A 19,805-nucleotide genomic window follows, 5' to 3' on the forward strand; every position below is an offset into this window, starting at 1 on the left:
GGGGGGGGGGGGGGAGAGAGAGAGAGAGAGAGAGAGAGAGAAGAGAAATACCAATTTGTCCTCCACTTATTTATGCATTCATTCATTGGTTGGTTGATTCTTATATGTGCCCTGACTGGGGATCAAACCCAAGACCTTGGCATTTCAGGAAGATGCTCCAACCAAGATACTCAGCCAGGGCCAAAATTTCTTTAAATTACCAACTTTATAAATTGAAAAGAGATATCCAAAAATTTATCTTCTTTTGAAATACCAAATCAACAATCTGGAGCTACATAGGGCTATTCCCTTTAGATGGCCCATTCACTCTAGCCCACTTCACTCATTTACATCATCTCCTAGACCTGGATGGCTTCTGAGATTTTGACAGCAGAACTAGGTTGACCACAAATTCAGCAGAATAAACCACTTGCATATTCAGAACATTCAGCTTCCAAATAGGACTGGTCTCACCATAGTCACCAATGACGATGTATGGCCAGATCCAACAGATACTTTTTCAGCCTTATATTAACCCCTCTCTTTAGCATCTCACCCTGATGACCTCGCCTTGCCCTCCTGGACAATACACTCTCCTGATTTCTTCATATCTTCTCAGTCTCCATTGCAGATTATTTCTTCTTCTGCCTGTCCAAAATGCCAAAGGTCCTGCCCAGTATCTCTTCTCACACTACATTTTCTCCCTGAACAATGTCTCAGCTCCCTTAATTTACATAACACCAATATTCAGAATATTCAGAATATTCTGCCTTCTTCTCAAAACTCTGAGCCAGATCACTTTGCATGTTCCACAGGCACTTTAAACAATGTCTAAAACTGAAGTCATTAAATTCCCCCTAACCACCCAGGGTATCTTGGTCAGTGGCACTTATTTATCAAGACTGAAATCTGGGACTCAGGCTCTTCCTGCTAACTTTGTATCACTCCTAACCAATGAATATGTCCTTGCTAATATTACCTTCTAATATTTCTAGAATATATCCTATGTATACCCTATATGTGCTCAGTTTCATTTCTGATTTCTCATCTAACAGGTATTGTAGGCTACTTTATAATACCTCTCCTTAAAACCCCCTCCAGGGCTGCAGTCCATTTCCTCTCTCTGCCTACTTCTGTTTGTTCAATACAACTATTTATGAATAAGGTCCCAGAGGTCAGGGACCATGTTTTATTCAGTTCTAATTACTGACATTGGGCACCCAAACAAGTATTTCTAAGATGAGCGAAACTAAGTGGCTCAGAAAACCATGTAGCAATAGGTGATGGTCCTAGGGAATGCCAGATACAGAAATAATTCTAAATGCTCCTGGAATAAGTGAAGACTTGAAAAGGGAAGTGAAGAGAATCTTGTTGATGAAGATATCATGCTAAGTGCCCTGAAAAGGGAAGGAAAGAGTAGACATATACACCACTTAACTTCTCTTACTTAGTCACAGTTATTACATACAGCTTCTAAAAGAAACAAGTTAGAACAATCCAGGCACCCAAAAAGAACCCATTCTTTTCCTAACATGACTCCTTTTTCTTTCTTATAGTGAAAATAATCTGGAAATTGGCTAAATTACATACATATAGAATATCTCTAGAAGTATCAGAATCAAACAGGGTGGAAGGGCCAGGTACGGAAGTGAGACTGGGACGTTTATAGTCACTGTACACCCTTTTATACCTTTTGAATTTTATGCTATAGTACATATGTTACTTATCCCCCCCACCCCAAATTCATAAAATAGTTTTCAAAAGAGATCAGACTGGTAGGGCTTACCTCCTCCACAGTACAATGGGGACGCCTCAGACCCTTGCCACCCTCTTCAATAATCATCTCTGTTACAACCTGTTCCTGAGGTTTCCACATTAAGGAACTCTCTGGATTGCCTTTGCTATGGCGGCGGCCACCTGGTCTTCTATTATAGCCGTCTGAGTTCAAAGTAAACCTGAGAGACAGAAAAAAAAAAAAGAAACATGTGTCACCAAACTGCTTAAATTGCTGGATTCTAAGCTTCAGACCATTCTGTGATTAGGCTTCCCAGATTAAGCTTGCTCCTGGCAAATCAGACAACTAGCATTCACAAAAGTTAGATCTATCTCTAGAGTAGAGGTAGAATTCTACTATGGAACATCTATTTCCAGTCACCAGGGCTGCCACATGAGAGCCTCTGCCTTCTTCCTCAAGCCCCACTTTCCAACCCCAACTCTGGAATTAGCTCCCCTACTACACATACCCTCCCCTTGTGCTGCACTTTTCCTTTACTCACTTGGCATCGCTGGAATTAATTATTGTGTGATTGTTTAATGTCTATATCCCACACCAAACTTTAAATTCCATGAAGACAGAGATTACATCATTTCATCACTGGATCTTAGAACAGGATCTAAGCCGAAAGGCACTCAATATTTGCTGGATGCTAAATTAATGATTGTAAATTAATAACTGCTAAAGAAATGAAAGCCATGAAGCCCCTAGTCATTGTTGCTGGTGGAAGAGCCTGCCTCTCCTACCATCACCAATAATGGGACAAACTGACATCATATCTTCCTGATGTAATGTTTTAAAAACACTACATGTATGAGACTTTTACCAAAAAAAAGCTGCATAATCTAAAACAAATCATGAATAAGTGTCCGACAAAATTAAAGGACATTCTACAAAAGAAATGTTCTGTTGGGTGGGGTGAAAGTAGGTTTACTATTGTGAGGACGCAAAACAGAGTTTATTATTATTTATTAATTACTGTATTATTTTCCATCCAAAATAATAGATGCCCCACCCTGTACTCTTTAAAAATATCCATGCTATTAAAGGAAGTCTGAGGAGTTGTTCCAGATTAAAGGAGATCAACAAGACTGAAAATTAAACCTAATGCATGATCCTGCACTGAATGTGGACCAGAAAAAATACTCTATTATGGATAAATTTAAATAAGACAAATAGTATTATATTGAATTTTCTAATTTTTGTAATCTATGATTACATAAGTAAATGTCCTCATTCTTACGAAATAAAGCACTGAAGTACTATGATTAGAAGGACATGAGTCTAAGACTCTCAAATGGTTCAGAAAAAATATTATGTATATATGACAGAAAATGATAAAGAAATGGGCAAAATGATAACTGGTGAATCTGTGTCAAATGAAGACAAAATACAAAAAAACGGTCATAACTGGATGAAGAAATAAACAAGCCTACAATTACAGCAGGAAACATTAATACTCCTTGTTCATCAATCAATAAAAAAGTAGACAGAAACCAGTAAGGCCTGTAAAACATCAACAACTTGAGCTGACATTTATAGAACACTCCACCCAACAATAGCAAAATACACATTCTTTTCAAGTGCACATTGGACATCACCCCTATAGACCATATTCTAGGCTATAAAACAAATGCTAAAATTTAAAAGAATTGAAATCATACTAAGTATATTCTCTGATCACAATGGAATTAAACTAAATAACTGAAAGATATCTGGAAAGTCCCAAATATTTGGATATTAAACAACAGAATTCTACACTTCAAAATAATCACTGGTTAAAGAGAAAGTACAACAGAAATTAGAAAATATTTTTAAATTGAATAAAAATTAAAACAAATTTTTCAAAATGTGTGGGATGCAGCTGAAGCAATGCTTATAGAGATAATTATAGCATTAAATGCTTAGAAAATAAGTTCACTTCTAAATATTCAAGTATGTATCTCCCAAGAACAAGGACATCTTTTACATAACCATAATACAGTCATCAAAACCCAGGAACTTCAGCAATGACACAATATGTAACAGGTAGCCACATTTAAATGTCTCCAAAGACATTAAAAGTATCCTTCACGACAATATTTTTACTATCTTGAATCCAATGCAGAAGCTCACATAGCATTTAGTTGTCATGTATCTTTAGTCTCCTTTAAACTGAAAGTTTTTTAGCCTCTCTTCATCTTTATAATGAAGAGTACAGGCCTTAACCAGGTTTCTCATTCTTAGACTCAGATTGATTTTTGCAGGAATATGAATTAACCGATGTCTTCAGCACAATATATCTAGAGGCCACAATGTCTCTTTGTCTCACTGTGAATGGCTTTAACTTTGTTTCTTAAGATGGAGTCATCAAGCAGTTTTCTTACCCTAAAGTTATTATTTTTCCATTGTAATTAATAAGTAATTTGTGGGGAGAAATTTTGAGTATATATAAGTATCCCATACCTCATCAAACTTTTACTTACTAGGTTCAGCTCAATTGATTCCTATATGTATCAATTACTATAATAGTTACAAAATGGTCATTTTCTAATTCAATCATTCCCTGTACACTTACTTGTTGGCATCCTACTATAAAGATCTTTCTCTCCCACAATATATATTTAATTACAACACCTATATCCTGTCTTTATTCATTTTGATGTTTAAATTGTTCCCAATTTGGCCAGTGAAAGCCCCTTTAAGTTTCCTCCTGTGTCACGTTGACATGTCCCCAGTTTCTGAACACTCCTTTTATTTCTGGCACAAGACATTACAAATTCATTTTGTACTTTCTTTCCTACCTCTACAATCAACCATTCATCCAACTCCAGAAAACCCAGTTTTTAGTTAGTGTCTCATTCTTAAACTAAAGGCCTGGTGCACGAATTTATGCACCAATGGGGTCCCTTGGTCTGGCCTGTGGGATTGGGCCAAAACCGGCTCTTCAACATCCCCCGAGGGGTCCCAGATTGCGAGAGGGCACAGGCCAGGCCGAGGGACCCCACCGGTGCACTATCAGGGCCGAGGAGGGACCACAGGAGGGCTCCAGGGTGTGTCCGGTCCGTCTTGCTCAGTCCTGATCGGCCAGACCCCAGCAGCGAGCTAACCTACCAGTTGGAGCGTCTGCCCCCCGGTGGTCAGTGCACATCATAGTGACTGGTTGACCGATCGACTCTCTGCCCCCTGATGGTCAGTGCATGTCACAGCGAGCAGTTGAGCGGCCTTAGCATATCATTAGCTATATTATGCTGTGATTGGTTCAATAGACTACCGGAAACTTAGCATATTAGGCTTTTATTATATAGGATATGAGTGGATAGCCAAGGATTAAGAGTCTTTGAATAGACTCTAATATGAAACATAAGATCAAAAATAAACCAAAGGGGGCAAGGAATTTAGAGGAAGCAGAAAAGCAGGGACAAGAAATTTTAAATAATTAAGAGCTTTAGAGAAATAAGATATTACATCCTTACAATAAGAACAAGAGGCTTGGAGAAAGAAAAACCATGGGGAGTAGGGAAAGGGAGGATGGTTACACCTTAAAAACTATGAAGTGCCCTAACCGGTTTGGCTCAGTGGATAGATCTTCGGCCTAAGGACTGAAGGGTCCCAGGTTCGATTCCGGTCAAGGGCATGTACCTTGGTTGCGGGCACATCCCCAGTAGCGGGTGTGCAGGAGGCAGCTGGTCGATGTTTCTCTCTCATTGATGTTTCTAACTCTCTATCCCTCTCCCTTCCTCTCTGTAAAAAATCAAAGAATATATAAAAACACAAAAAAAACTATGAAGCCCCTTCACAAAGAAATCAGTAAAATATTTCTTTTTAAAGGGCAAGGATAACAAAAGAGAATTTATAGGAAAATTAGATCAATGCAAAAGGTCAAATACATTTTTTTTTAAAATGTTTAATATCCAAGTAGTAGAAATTCTAGAAAGTAGGAACACAAAGAAGAAAATTACCGTAATGAAAAAACAGTTCGGTGTATGAAAATTCATCAGGCTAGGCACATTTCCGCACTTTTCTGCATGCATATTATACTTTTTAAAAAGTTTATAAGTGAATGGCAATTATTTTTCAAAAGGTTTTCAAAAACAGATGCTATGGGCATATAATATGGCAGAAAAAGTAACACATACCTGAGTTCAAGTTTCTCATTAGCTGCATGATATTCGGTAAGCTCAAGTACTTACTTAACAAGATTACATAATAGAAAAAAGTGTGAATGCCTAGCAAGAGTGAGCACCTAATATGTGCTAAGTTTCCATGTAAAGAAAGGCAGAATTTAACACTTACCCAAAGGAAGGCAGGACTCTGCGAGGCTGATCTCGAGTTACTGTCACTCTGATCTTTGGATAATCACTTATTCCATTAGGAGATTTATTACCTATTTTAAAAATGCATTTGTAATTGTAAATAAGTAAATAAATAAATAAATAAATTAATTAATTGAAAAACATCTGTGAACACTGCATTAGAAAAGAAACTGTATGATCAGTCTACACTGTAGAACCATATATGCTATTTTTTCAAATTCTATTACTATACAGCACAGAGATTAGAACAACCTTTGTAAGGTTAAAGGAAAAGCAATAGTGCTTAGTTTGTCTTTGATCTCAGATAAGCAATAACAATTCATGGGCAAGCTTCCTAGTTTTGCTTGCTGGGATCAATAAGAGGCATGAAGAACTTAATGATTATAAAACTCCCTACAACCTAATCAAATTAAGAGAATTTTTCAAGTTGTTTTTTCCTCCCAAGAAAACAGAAGTATTTTTAAGTGAAAACCTGCCACATGTTACTACATTTCACTGGAAGCTTCTAACACTTGTGAAATAGTTACTATACTTCAAAAAATGGTAACCAAATTTTCATCAGCCACATTTTCTTTGGAGCTATTACAGGGGCTTGGAGTGCCTGAGGACTCCAAAATGCAATTGTAGCAGCAAAACCTAAACTGACCTGAATTCATTTGCTTGCAAAACCTGACTTGAACCAATGTTCAAATCCAATGGGTTTTTACAATAATATTCAATAAACACAAAATATCTAAAATAGAATAAATTCAGAATCCCCAAACACGTTTCTAAGGGCTTCAGATTAGAGACTGTGGACTTGATTATATTAGAAACCTGCCCCAGGAATACATGTGCTTCTCTGACTAGACTACACAAACCCACAGAAATATACTGCTGATGCCTCGGGCAGGATAAATCTACTAGCCTTTCCATGTCAATTTTAATGGTAAATAATTTTAAACATTTATATAGTCAAACAATATAAATAGATTATGAAATCTAATTTGTATTTACTTATTAAATAAAATGAAAGGCTTCAAAGAAGTATCATCTTTGTCCCCAGGTCCCTTGGAACTAGATTCTCAGACTTGGGGGTACACATTTATTTTCCTTTCATCTGTCACTAGAGGTACTTGACTTAAAAAGTTTGTTTGAGAAGCACTACTCTAAGGTTTTTATCATTTCCTTAGCTTCTTGCACTTTTGACTTCTAAACCCACTTCTCTAAAAGCTCTTTTTCCCCTTCCTCTCAAACTTTACATACCTACCTGCCTGGCAGAGATCACACCATTTTCAGGACTCTGGTTTCTCCCTATTGCCCCGCTGCCTCCACCCCCCACCCCATGGCACTGTGCACAGTATATTACAAAATTAACAATTCAATTTTGGGGTCTGGATGATATAGAGGTTCCTAATCCATAAAACTATGAGAACTGGAGACCTAAGGTTGCTCCCCAATCAGATTCACACATAAAAAAAGTCCTTCTAAGGCAGAGTTTTACTATTTTTGTTATTATTGCTATTTGTTTTATTATTAAAGGTTTCATTATTTTGTTATTAAGTATTTTATTATTTTATTATTCTGAATATCGTAGCATAGTGCCTAGCACAGAGGAAGTGCTCAGGAAATGTTTATGTGTTGTTTTTAGGGAATGAAACTTGATCTAAGTCACATTATGGACACTGATTATCCAAATAGAAAACACAACAGTAAATTCAAAGACAATTGTAAAGGAAAGCTATTTGCCTTTTAGAATGACAGAGAGAATGTCTGTGTTTTCATATCAAAGCAGTGTTCTCCTTTCATAGTCTCAAAACTCAGAAAAAAGAGGCAGGAGGAGGAAGGGGGAAACAAAAATATTTTTGTCCACCTCACCCAGTTTCAGCATGTTGTTCCAGGATCCGGAACCTGTCAGTTCACAAGATGAAGAGTTCGAAAATACCTTAAAATCAAATAAAATAACCTCTGTAGTATATAATTTTAGAATTTAAGTAAGTTTCTAATATGAAAAAATACAAATCACTCTATTGGTGCTAGCTCACAGAAGAGATAAAACCAGATATTTAATTTGTGAAGACTCACAAAATGATGTAAAAAAATTAACAATTCCAAGGTCTCCAAACATACTTATTATGCAGTAATTGAGCTCTTTATAAATATTTCTTAAATATGTAATTTCTTTTATAAAGTGTAATTTCTTAAACTTCTAAGTTTTTGGCCTATATATCAAGGCTAATAAAGACATGCATATTTCTGGATAGAAGTCATTCTACACATTAATGCCCAAAATGAGAATATTTCCAAAATTTAGTTTCAATGATTAAGTACCAAAATCAGTAGTGCCAAAGGAGTCCTATCCCCACTGACCTCTCCTGAAGGAGCTGCATTCCGTGTTCCGTTACAAGCAGGAGCTACAGAAGCTACCATGGGCTTTGTGGTCAGCTGGAATGGGAATCCAAACAAGCTGGCAGCATTGTAGAGACTGTTTTTCACTTGGTGAATAAAGCAATCTAGAAAGTGTAATACAGATTACATATACATATAAACCTAGAGTAATAAACTTCTGGCAAAAAAAAATAAGATTGCAGCCCAGCGGTGTGTGGCTCAGAGGTTGAGTGTCGCCCGAGGAACCAGGAGGTCACGGTTCAATTCCTGATCAGGGCACATGCCCAGGCTGTGGGCTGGCCCCCAGTAGGGGACGTGCAGAAGGCAGATCAATGATTCTCTCTCATCATTGATGTTTCTCTCTCTCTCCCCTTCTCCCTTTTGCTTCTCGGAAATCAGTAAAAACATCCTATATAATAAAAGGCTAACATGCAAAACGACCAGTCGCTATGACGTGCACTCACCACCAGGGGAAAGATGCTCAATGCTGGAGCTGCCCCTGGTGGTTAGTGCACTCTCACAGGGGGAGCACCGCTCAGCCAGAAGCCAAGCTCACAGCAGGTGAGCACAGCGGTGGCAGTGGGAGACTCTCCTGCCTCCATGGCAGTGCTAAGGATGTCCAACTGCTGGCTCCCAGACTGCAAGAGGGTGCAGGCAAGGCTGAGGGACCCCCCTCCCCCCGAGTGCACGAATTTCGTGCACCAGGCCTCTAGTATTTTTAAAAAGTAATAAGATTGTATCTAAAAAAGGCCTCTCAATTTTTATTAGAAGTCCTATTTTCAATCATTGAGATAAAAAGTTACCTGTAAAAAGACTTTTCTCCTACTTGAATAACTGAAATTCCAGCACTGTGTTTTTTGTATTTTTAGTAAGATATCTGGGATGCTACAAAAATATTAAACTATCACACAGATTTCACACACAAAAGTCCTGAAAGGACAGCTTTCAAGCAATGATTTTTCCCAAATATATAAAACAAAAAGAGCCCTAGCTGATTTGGCTCAGTGGATTGAGCATCAGCCTGCAGACTGAAGGGTCCTGGGTTTGATTCTGGTCAAGGGCACATGCCTGGGTTGTAGGCTCAAACCCCAGTGGGGGGCGTGCAGGAGGCAGCTGATCAATGATTCTCTCTCATCTTTGGTGTTTCTATCTCTCTCTCCCTTCCTCTCTGAAATCAATAAAATATATCCTATATAATAAAAGGGTAATATGCAAATTGACCCTAGCAGCAGAACGACTGGGAATGACTGGTCACTATGACACACACTGACCACCAGGGGGCAGGCGCTCAATGCAGCGCTAAGGATGTCCGACTGCAGCTTAGGCCTGCTCCCCACTGGCAAGTGGACATCCCCCAAGGGCTCCCGGGCTGCCAGAGGGATGTCTGACTGCCAGTTTAGGCCCAATCCCTCGGGGAGCGGGCCTAAGCCAGCAGGTGGACATCCCCCGAGGGGTCCAGACTGCGAAAGGGCACAGGCCAGGCTGAGCCCCTCCCACCCCCACCCCCCCCGCCAGTGCACAAATTTTTGTTCACCGGGCCTCTAGTATATATATAAAAGAAAAGAAATCTATACCAAAGGGTCAGGGGCATAAGTTAACAACCTGGAGTTTATAGTCACTAGGTATGGCAGAATCCTACAGGAAACACATCATTTACTCATAGGTTTGTCCTTATTTCCTGGGCAGGTAACATTATAGTTTTCCTAAACAGCTACTTACTAAGTGCCTACAGTATCTTGACTACGCCAAGGTAGAAATTACTGAAGTATAAGATATGCAATTCTTAAACATCTATGATAAAACAAGGATATCCCTCTACTGGAGAAAATGTGTCAGACTCACCCTCCCTGCCACCAAACAAAGATTACAAAATAAGCAAGTAAATAAACAAGGGGGAGGGGTAAATTTGTGTTTTCTTAACTTCCTCCTTTTATCACTACCCTTTTCTTACTTCCTACACTGATGACTTATTTTCTACAATTTACTTTCTATTTCCTAATTAAGGGTATTCTAAAGCACTGGTTTGAAAGAAAGAGTTCATCACCTTAGCCACCTTCTGCTTTAGAGAAAAACAGCCTGAAATTGAAATGGTGGCTTTTAAGCAACAAGCACTCCAGAACAGATAAGATATATAATACTTTCCAGAAAGACAGTGAAATAACTTAAACAGCAGGGAGGATGTGATAACTGGGTAAAGCAGAATCCAATCTGAAGTCATTTGAAACTAGAGAATAGTTCAAAGAACCAGTTTGCAAATGACCTGTTTCATAGTTAAAAGAAACAAAGTTTACAAATATCCTGTTTCTCATTTTTAGGAATTAGAAAGAATTCCAGGTTATCCCTCTAATAATGTGAGCTTTATGTGGGAGAAAACAGCTTTAGGGATTGGTGATTAACCTACAGACAGTCATCCAAGCTCAGAGGACAAGAGGTACTCTTACCCAGCCATGTTGCTCAGTGGTTGAGCAGTGATCCATGAACCAAGAGGTCACCAGTTCGATTCCCAGTCAGGGCATATACCCAGGTTGCAGGCTCAATCCCCCAGTAGGGATGTTTCTATTTCTCTATCCCTCCCCCTTCCTCTCTCTAAAAAATCAATAAAAACATATTTTTAAAAAAGAGGTACTCTTAACAACTTAGTTAAATAGTGGACACTAAAAAGTAACATAATATTTATTTTCCTACAAATTTTGTCAAAATCTGAGTATGCCTAAGATTATATCAAAAGTTCACAGACTAAAAAAAAAAAAAAAAGGCCTGCCTCATCTATAAAATGGGGTAAGACCACTTTATTTTCCTGAGACTAACCTAAAATCTCTTAAAATCCTTTTCTTCTATAAGTCATGAGTCTGAATTCTAAGGTCCTCCTTTTCTTTAAGCATTCCTTTCTTTTCTCTGAAAAGCAACCAATAGAGCTGTACTGCCAATATAGTAGCCACTAGCTACATGTAAGTTACCCAAGTTTCAATTTAATTAAAATTATAAATTCAGTTCTTCAGTTGCACTAACCCCATTTCAAGTGCTCAATAGCCATCGTGGCAGATAGTTCTATTAACATTACTATAACCCTTTACAAACTCTGCCAGTATTACCTCTGCTACTCACTGCTTCCCCCTTGCCTTAGGTTTCCTTCTATAGTTCCCATTCAGAAAATCATAACACATATTTCATGGAAATCGTGGAGGAAGAGATCCTTAACATAGAAGTCCATAAAATGGATGACTGCCAAAATTATTTCTGGAAACGTCTATAATTTCACTGTGTATGTTATTTGTTTACCACATACAGTTATTTATATTTTTCTTTAAACTTGACTCTCTTTTGGTAAACAAATGTATTTGAAAGGTAATTTTTAAAAATATTTTTACTTATTGATTTTAGAGAGAAAGAGAGGGAGAGAGGGAGAAACATCAATTTTGTTGTCCCACTCATTATACATTCATTGGTAGCTTCTTGTATGTGCCCTGACCAGGAATTGAACCTGCAAGCTTGGTGTATGCGGATGACGCTCTAACCAACTGAGCTACCTGGCCAGGACTGAAAGGTAATTTTTTATTTTCAATTTCGGTTTACATTCAATATTATTCTGTATTCGTTTCAGGTGTACAGCATAGTGGTTATAAAATCATGTACTTTATAGAGCAGCTCTCCAATATTTCAAGTACCCACTTGGTCCCATACATAGTTATTATGATATATATTCCCTATGCTGAAATTTACATCTCTGTAACTATTCTGTAACTACCTATCTATACTTCTTTTAATATATTTTTATTGATTTCAGAGAAGAAGGAAGAGGGAGAGAGAAACATCAATGATGAGAGAGTCATTGATCAGCTGCCTCCTGCATGCCCCACACTGGAGATCAAGCCCTCAACTCAGGCATGTGCCCTGTCGGGGAATCAAACCTTGACCTCCTGGTTCATAGGTCAACACTCAACCATTGAGCCATGCCAGCTGGGCCGATTTATATTTCTTAATTTATACTTCTTAATTCGTTCGCCTTTTTCACCCAGTCCCCCAACCTTCCTCCCCTGTCAAACATCAGTCTGTTTTCTTTACCTATGAATCTGTTTCTACTGTTTATTTTGTTCATATAAGTGAAATGATATTGGTATTTGTCTTTTTCCATCTGACTTACTTCACTTAGCATAATACCCTCCAGGTCCATCCATGCTGTCACAAATGGTAAATTTTCATTCTTTTTTACGGCTGAGTAGTATTCCACTGTGTATTATATACCACAGCTTTTTGTTGTTGTTTTTAAAAAATGTTTTTATTGATTTTTTTTAGAGAGAGAGGAATAGAGGGAAACATCGATGTGAGAGTGAAACATCAATCAGTTACCTCCCGCATGCACCCCAACTGGGGATTGAACCTGCAACCTGGGTATGTGGCCTGTCTAGGAATCAAACTAACAAGGTTTCGGTGATTGGGTGATGCTCAATCAACTGAGCCACACCAGCCAGGGCTCACAGCTTTTTTTTTCCACTGTCAATTGATGGACATATTGGGTTGCTTCCATATCTTGGCTATGGTTAAACAATGCTGCAATGAACATGGAGGTGCATATATTCCTTTGAATTAAAGTTTTGGGTTTCTTTGGATGTTGAAAGGTAATTTTATATTACTTGTGTGAATGTAAAGCAACATTATTTGCCTTATAAAGAAATGAAAACACAACAATATTAAGTTCTAGCTGGGCCTATTAAATAAGGAGAGATCAGCATGTACTATTGAGCCTTGAATAACACAGGTTTGAACTGCGCAGGTCCATGTATGCACAGATATTTTTCAATACTGTAAATGTACTTCCACTTCCTTATGATTTTCTTAACATTTTTCCTAGCTTACTTTATTGTGAGAATGCAGTGTGTGTGTGTGTGTGTGTGTGTGTGTGTGTGTGTGTGTGTAATCAACTATTTATTGGTAAGGCTTCCAGTCAAAAGAAGACTATTAGTTAAATTCTAGGGGAGTCAAAAGTTATACATACATTTTCGACTTTATGAGGGAAATGATTACCCTAACCCCCATGTTGTTTTAAAGGTCAGCTGTTTTAGACAAGTATTGAAGACATACTAAGCATTCACTCAAGATTTTCTGCTTAAAATAACCAGAAATTTAAAATAACTGAAAAGGATACAACTTTTTAAGTACATAACATAATTCAAGTATTACTTAATATTATGAACACTGTACCTCCTAAAATCATTTCTTGACTGATATCCTGTGCTTTGGGAAATACCATTCTAATGAATTTGGATATTCCTGGCATTCAAAGGCCTCCATAAGTTGACCTATCTCTCTCTTGCCAACTTTTTCCCCTAAGTTTTACCCACTAGTTCCTGAACTGCACAACTTTCCAATACAATTCCCTCTACCTAAAAAGCTTTTCCTTACTATTGCTCCCTGCTGATATCCTATCCATCCTTCAGGACCCATCTCACATACTAGCTCCTTCCCCAACTATCCATTGAGACTCTTAACCAGCTAACTGGACAGTATTTTGTTACTACCTTTCTTATTTCATTTATCATGTTCTCATTGACATTGTTATTATTTATGTGCTTGGCTTATATCCCCTACTATATAATCATATACCCTTACAACTATAAGGTTTTTAAAAATAGAGATCCTGTCTTACTCATTTTTGTATTTCCTGCAGAACCTCAGACACTACTTAGCAGTAAGACATGCTAAGAAAGTACTCAAGAGATTAAAATGAAATCTTAACACATATGTGTCTACTCTTAACCACATCTGGAGGTAGATCCACATTCATATGCATTTTTTAGAAATAAGAAAATATTATTATAGTAATCCATTGTACCTTTTCCTTTTACTCTAACTGTATTCTCTTCTATGAAATGATGTCTAGCCCTTTAGATTGTAGGGAAGTAAACAATTTGAGGCAACACATTAGATTGATTCACTCAGCTATCTGAACCAGATGTCTCAGTTTGAAGTAGTTTTTATAATGTTTTTTCCACAAATTTAAAAAGCAACTTTTCTTTAAAAAAAAAAGGCAACTTTTCTTTCTTTTTTTTTTTCTTCTTCTTATTAATCCTTACCCGAGAACATTTTTCTATTGATTTTCAGAGAGAGCGGAAGGGAGGGGAAGAGACAGAGAGCGAAACATCGATTGGTTGCCTCCCGCATATGCCCTGACTAGGGCCAGGAATGGAGCCTGTAACCGAGGTACATGCCCTTGACAGGAATCGAATCCAGGACCCTTCAGTCCACAGGCCAACGCTCTATCTACTGAGCCAAACTGGCTAGGGCAAAGCAACTTTTCCTTATAGAAAGATTTCGAATTTTAAAATGTATATTAAAAAAACTTTAAAAAAATGTATATTCAATCTATAGGCTTATCTATCTAGAAAGACATTTAGTCCCCCAGTTACCTCCAGGAAAGATAACTGAGTAGAAAAGGAATGCAAAAGAGACTTACTTTTCACTATATATACTTTTTAGCTTTTGAATTCTGTTACATACATATAGTTTTCCTATTAAGACACTAATTTTTAAAATTAATAATCAATACCTAATCTTGGTCTTTTGGCTGGTATTTCATCAGTGTCCACTGTAGAAAACAGAGTGCTGAAACAAAAGAAAAGAAATATATGTATACATATGTACTTATATATACACACATAATCATTTCTATAAGTAAACTTAGCGTTTATAAAACACACCTCCCACTATCCACTTTGTCATAAAATGAGATCAAACTGATGTTTTAAAAGAGAATGCTACTCGCCCTGGTAGTTGTGGCTCAGTTGGTTGAGTATCGTCCCATGCACCAAGAGGCCGTGGGTTCAATTCCCGGTCAAGGCACATACCTGGGTTTCGGGCTCAAGCCCCAGTAGGGGTTGTACAGGAGGCAGCCAATCGATGTTCTGTTCTCTCTCCCTGTCCCTTTCTCTCTCTAAAATCAATTATAAAACAAAAAATAAAATAGTACAAAAAAGAGAATGTCACTCCATAGTAGGACTTAATACCATGGTTCCAACTATTTGAAAGAGACCCAAAATCCCTATCATGTAGTATCTGTAATCTGGCTAAAGTCCAAAGTTGAAGCTGGTCAGAAATCACTTAGCTAGTAAATGAACATAGGTTAAGAGCCTAGGACTTCCTTCTTTTCTCCAGAAATGACTTAAAAAATCAGCACCCCCCTCCCCAGTTACTTTCTATCTCAGATAGAAGTAGACAATATAAGAAGCCTTGAAAGACAGTTCTTAGCCAGAAAAGCTGTAATATTTAACTGCATTTTTTTTCATGGAAACTATATTACAGTGATAATAAAGTATTTGAAAATTCAGAAAAGTTATCGAACCTTTACCTCAACAATGTTAAAGCTTCATGATACACTACTAATCATCTAAAGACGATTGTGACTGATCATATTTACAAAAAATGAACAGAATAAATCCCAGGATAATACAATTTAGTTCATTACTTTAAACATCCCAAGACCTCCTGGCTTCATTTTGACTGAAAAATGGCTTACATTGAGAAGAGTTGTTTTAGATTAAGGATGGGCAGTAAAGAATAGTATTTCCGCCGAACCGGTTTGGCTCAGTGGATAGAGCGTCGGCCTGCGGACTCAAGGGTCCCAGGTTCGGTTCCGGTCAAGGGCATGTACCTTGGTTGCGGGCACATCCCCACTGGGGGGCGTGCAGGAGGCAGCTGATCGATCTCTCTCATCGATGTTTCTGACTCTCTATCCCTCTCCCTTCTTCTCTGTAAAAAAATCAATAAAATATATTAAAAAAAAAAAGAATAATATTTCCATCTCCAAACCACTGTTCCCCTGACTAGCAGGAATTCACAGCAAAAAGAGAGAGGACAGGGGAGAGCAAATAAATATTCCCTTATTTAATAAATACCAACTGCCTATCATGCACCAACCTCCGCACAAGGCCCTCTGGGTGGAATAAACAAATACTACTCATATATACTAAGCATCATGCTAGGCACTTCACAAAATGTTCTCAAATGAGCCTGATAACAACCCTACAGAAAGGTAGAAAGGAATAATAAGTTGAAACCCTACCCTCTCTGAACACATAATGGAATTTAGCTAACAATCTATTTCATCAATGACCTGCATTCTCAGATTCCTGTATTAATTCTCTTGTTCTCTCACACTCCAAGAAACCAACTTTCAATGATCTTGAGGCTTAATAATAATAATAATAAATAAAAATGAACGCGACATTTGATCATTGGGGGGAAGGGTGTAAAGAACTGTTATGGTATTTTATTCTGTAGAAGATTAAGTCTTAGGCAAAGGGGCGCACACTGTGAAGGTATAAACCAAGGGGTAAAATGCTAAGTAAAAACAGCCTTTACTCTTTCCCCAAAAATTTTAACTTACGAGTACAGACTAGTGATCTTTTTAAAGGAATGAAGTACCTACCTACCTACCTACCTACCTACCTACCTACCTACCTACCCCCCCTCCCCATATACTAATGCTGAAGCTAAGAATCACTCTCCCTACCTCTCTGCCCAAGGGCGCGTGTGTACACACACACACACACACACACACACACACACACACACACACACACACACACACAGTCTGACAACTGTTTCAGAACAAGACAGCTGCTGTTTCGGTGCTGAGAGAACAGCATTTGCAGTCAAAACGGCTCTGGGCAAGCTATCAACCTCACTTCCCTTAACCGCACTTACTGCCCACAGATGACACTTGGGAGTGTGCTTTGTAAACAGAGAGCCCAAACAAATCGTTCGTGCTCCACCTGAGAGCAGCAAAGTATGGTAAAGCCCCATTTGTGGACAGGGAGCGGCGTGGACTCGGACAAGAACAGCCAATGTCCTGACCATCACCTGCCACTCCGAAGACAACCAGCATCTTCCGTCACCAGGAGCGGCATCAGCCCAGGGCGGAGGAAGCAGCTACGTCACCAGGGCACCCGCGACCCGCACCTCCACCGCCGCGGCCCAGCGGCGCGTCCGGGCTGCGCTCCTCCGCCGGGGCCCGCCGGGCGGGATCGGCGCTCGCCGCCGGACCCGGGATAGGGGAGGGGACCCACGGGCCAGCGCTCAGCCCCTCTCCGCTCACCTGTTCGAGCGCCGTCGCTTCAGCAGGGCCCGGGCAGGGGGCACCGACCGGTCGCAGAAGCGGAAAATGGTGCCGAGAATCCTAACCAGCCATTTGTACATACCAAGCCGAAGCAGCAGCGGCGGCCGACACACCCCGAGACGCAAACCCCAGAGCTGTCGCCGCCGCTGCCGCCTTCGCCGCCTCAGCCACCACAGCCAAGGCTCAGTCGCCGACTGGTGACGCGAGCGGCAGGCCCACACATACAACGTCCCCAGGGCTACGGGAGGACCCCGCCTGCCTCCGCGCTCAACGTCACCTCCTCCCTCCCGACCGGAAGGCATCTTCGTCCTCGACCTGCGCACGCGCACCCTAAGGGCTGGCCCCGGCCCAATCAGGGGTGAGAGCGAAAGGGATGTGGGTGGGGCTCTTCCCTTCGGCGGAGCCAATCCTGAGGCGGCCCGCGGGACAAGGCCCACAGGCTGCACGTGAGGCTTCTCCACCAGGGAGGGGGCGCTCCGAGGGCCTGAACTACAGGAGGCGCTCAGTACGTGTTTGAGTGCCCAAGAGAAAGGTAGGTCAGATGAATTAACAAGTGTTTGCCGTGGAAGGAGCCCTTCATTTTGCTTCTACCTTGTACTTGACAGGCACTGTCACCTTCGTTTCTCCCAGCAACCACAGGCAATGGAGAATCTTGTGCCCCCCTCTTTTTTTTTTTTTTTTAAATAAATAAGGAAATCGAGGGACAGAGCGATTAAGTAATGTGCCTAAGGTTATAAAGCAAGCTGGAAGTTGAACCCGGGTCTGAGAACCAGCACCAATCCCCCACCCTAGAAGTCTTCTGGGAGGGACGAGATTACAAGTTACAAGACAATTGGCTTTATTCATCATTTGTTCAATAAATAATATTCTGAAATTCGGCCGCAAGCCACTCCCCTAGAGCTTCAGAACCACTAGCTACCCACCTTTGGCTACCGCCACTCTGGCTTGGGGGCAGGGGCAGTTCCTGTACACAGCTAACACTAGGATGTCACTGAAAGTTTGAGAATACAGTATTAGCAGAATTACAACGCCTAGAACAGCGGTTCTCAACCTGTGGGTCGCGACCCCTTTGGGGGTCGAACGACCCTTTCACAGGGGTCGCCTAAGACCATCGGAAAACATATATAATTGCATATTGTTTTTGTGATTAAGCACTATGCTTTAATTATGTTCAATTTGTAACAATGAAAATACATCCTGCATATCAGATATTTACATTACGATTCATAACAGTAGCCAAATTACAGTTATGAAGTAGCAACGAAAATAATTTTATGGTTGGGGGTCACCACAACATGAGGAACTGTATTAAAGGGTCGCGGCATTAGGAAGGTTGAGAACCACTGGCCTAGAAGATTTAGAAGTGGCTATTGCAAGCACAGCATCTACAGCCCATTGCCTCCCCAAAGGACTCTCCTTCCCCCAAAGTCATCTCTCTACTCTTCTCAACATCTCTTACAAGCCACCAACAGAGAAGAATTTCCCTCCCACCTGCAACCCAACCCATTTCATAATTTAAGACTAATGCTGGCTTTTTTTTGCAGAGCAGTTTAGCAGTGTCCCAGCTGTCCATTCCACTTTAAGAGTTGGTCTTTGCTTTTGCCAAACTAAGAACACCATGCAAGTATTGAGAAGAGATTCCTCAAAACAAAAGAGCAGTCTTCATTCAAAAAATAAATCAGAACCCTGATCAGACGGCTCAGTTGGTTGGTGTGTCGCTTGTACACCAAAAGGTTGTGGGTTTGATTCCTGGTCAGGACACATACTAGGTTGCAGGTTTGATCCCTGGTTGGGTGCGTACAGGAGGCAACTGAAAGATTAACATTGTGGTACTCTGGCAGGCTAAATAGCCATCTCAGGCAGTGATTAAAGAAAACTGGATTTATTTAAGGAAAATGGGATGGAAGGTGGGGATATCCAACAGGAAGGGCTACACAGAGAAAAAGGGGCCTTGGAGACAGGTGCAGGGGGTTAGCCCAGGATGAGCAGCCACTATCCATTGCTCCCCTGGTTGCAAGTCTCATGGGGTCCCTTGGCTTAGAGGTTATGGGATATGTTCCTGGCGGGTGGGGCGGGGGAATGGCACAGGAGGGAGAGCATACATTGGATCCTTTGTCCTGAGTGCATTCATCTCTTTCTTGCAGGTGGAAATCTTAGGGAAGTTCTCAGGGGAGGATTTTAATAGAAGTCATCAGCTTTCCAGGTGTGCTCTTTCAGGGTCGTGATCTCCGCTGATTGGTCTGTACCAGGGCAGGGGGTCATTAGTCAATGTAGCTGG

The 19,805-nt window shown here is 40.0% G+C and overlaps 1 protein-coding gene and 1 long non-coding RNA gene across 2 annotated transcripts in view; one reads left to right on the top strand and one right to left on the bottom strand.

The window, feature by feature from the left end:
- SENP2 (SUMO1/sentrin/SMT3 specific peptidase 2) overlaps positions 1-17,766 on the bottom strand; it is a 35,936-nt gene extending 18,170 nt beyond the window's left edge. The window contains 6 exon segments of the mRNA XM_023750503.1: positions 1,766-1,934; positions 6,029-6,119; positions 7,906-7,972; positions 8,398-8,540; positions 14,960-15,015; positions 17,507-17,766. Coding sequence (XP_023606271.1) covers positions 1,766-1,934; positions 6,029-6,119; positions 7,906-7,972; positions 8,398-8,540; positions 14,960-15,015; positions 17,507-17,607 — 627 coding nt within the window. The 5' untranslated portion in view covers positions 17,608-17,766.
- A 64-nt stretch (positions 17,767-17,830) lies between these two features.
- On the top strand, positions 17,831-19,217 carry LOC106696379. The gene is made up of 2 exons (XR_001347301.2): positions 17,831-18,059; positions 19,072-19,217. It is a non-coding gene; the product is annotated as an uncharacterized LOC106696379 (long non-coding RNA).
- The last annotated feature ends 588 nt before the right edge of the window (positions 19,218-19,805 follow it).

This window comes from Myotis lucifugus, unplaced genomic scaffold, assembly GCF_000147115.1.
Source record: "Myotis lucifugus unplaced genomic scaffold, Myoluc2.0 scaffold_14, whole genome shotgun sequence".
Classification (NCBI taxonomy): domain Eukaryota; kingdom Metazoa; phylum Chordata; class Mammalia; order Chiroptera; family Vespertilionidae; genus Myotis; species Myotis lucifugus.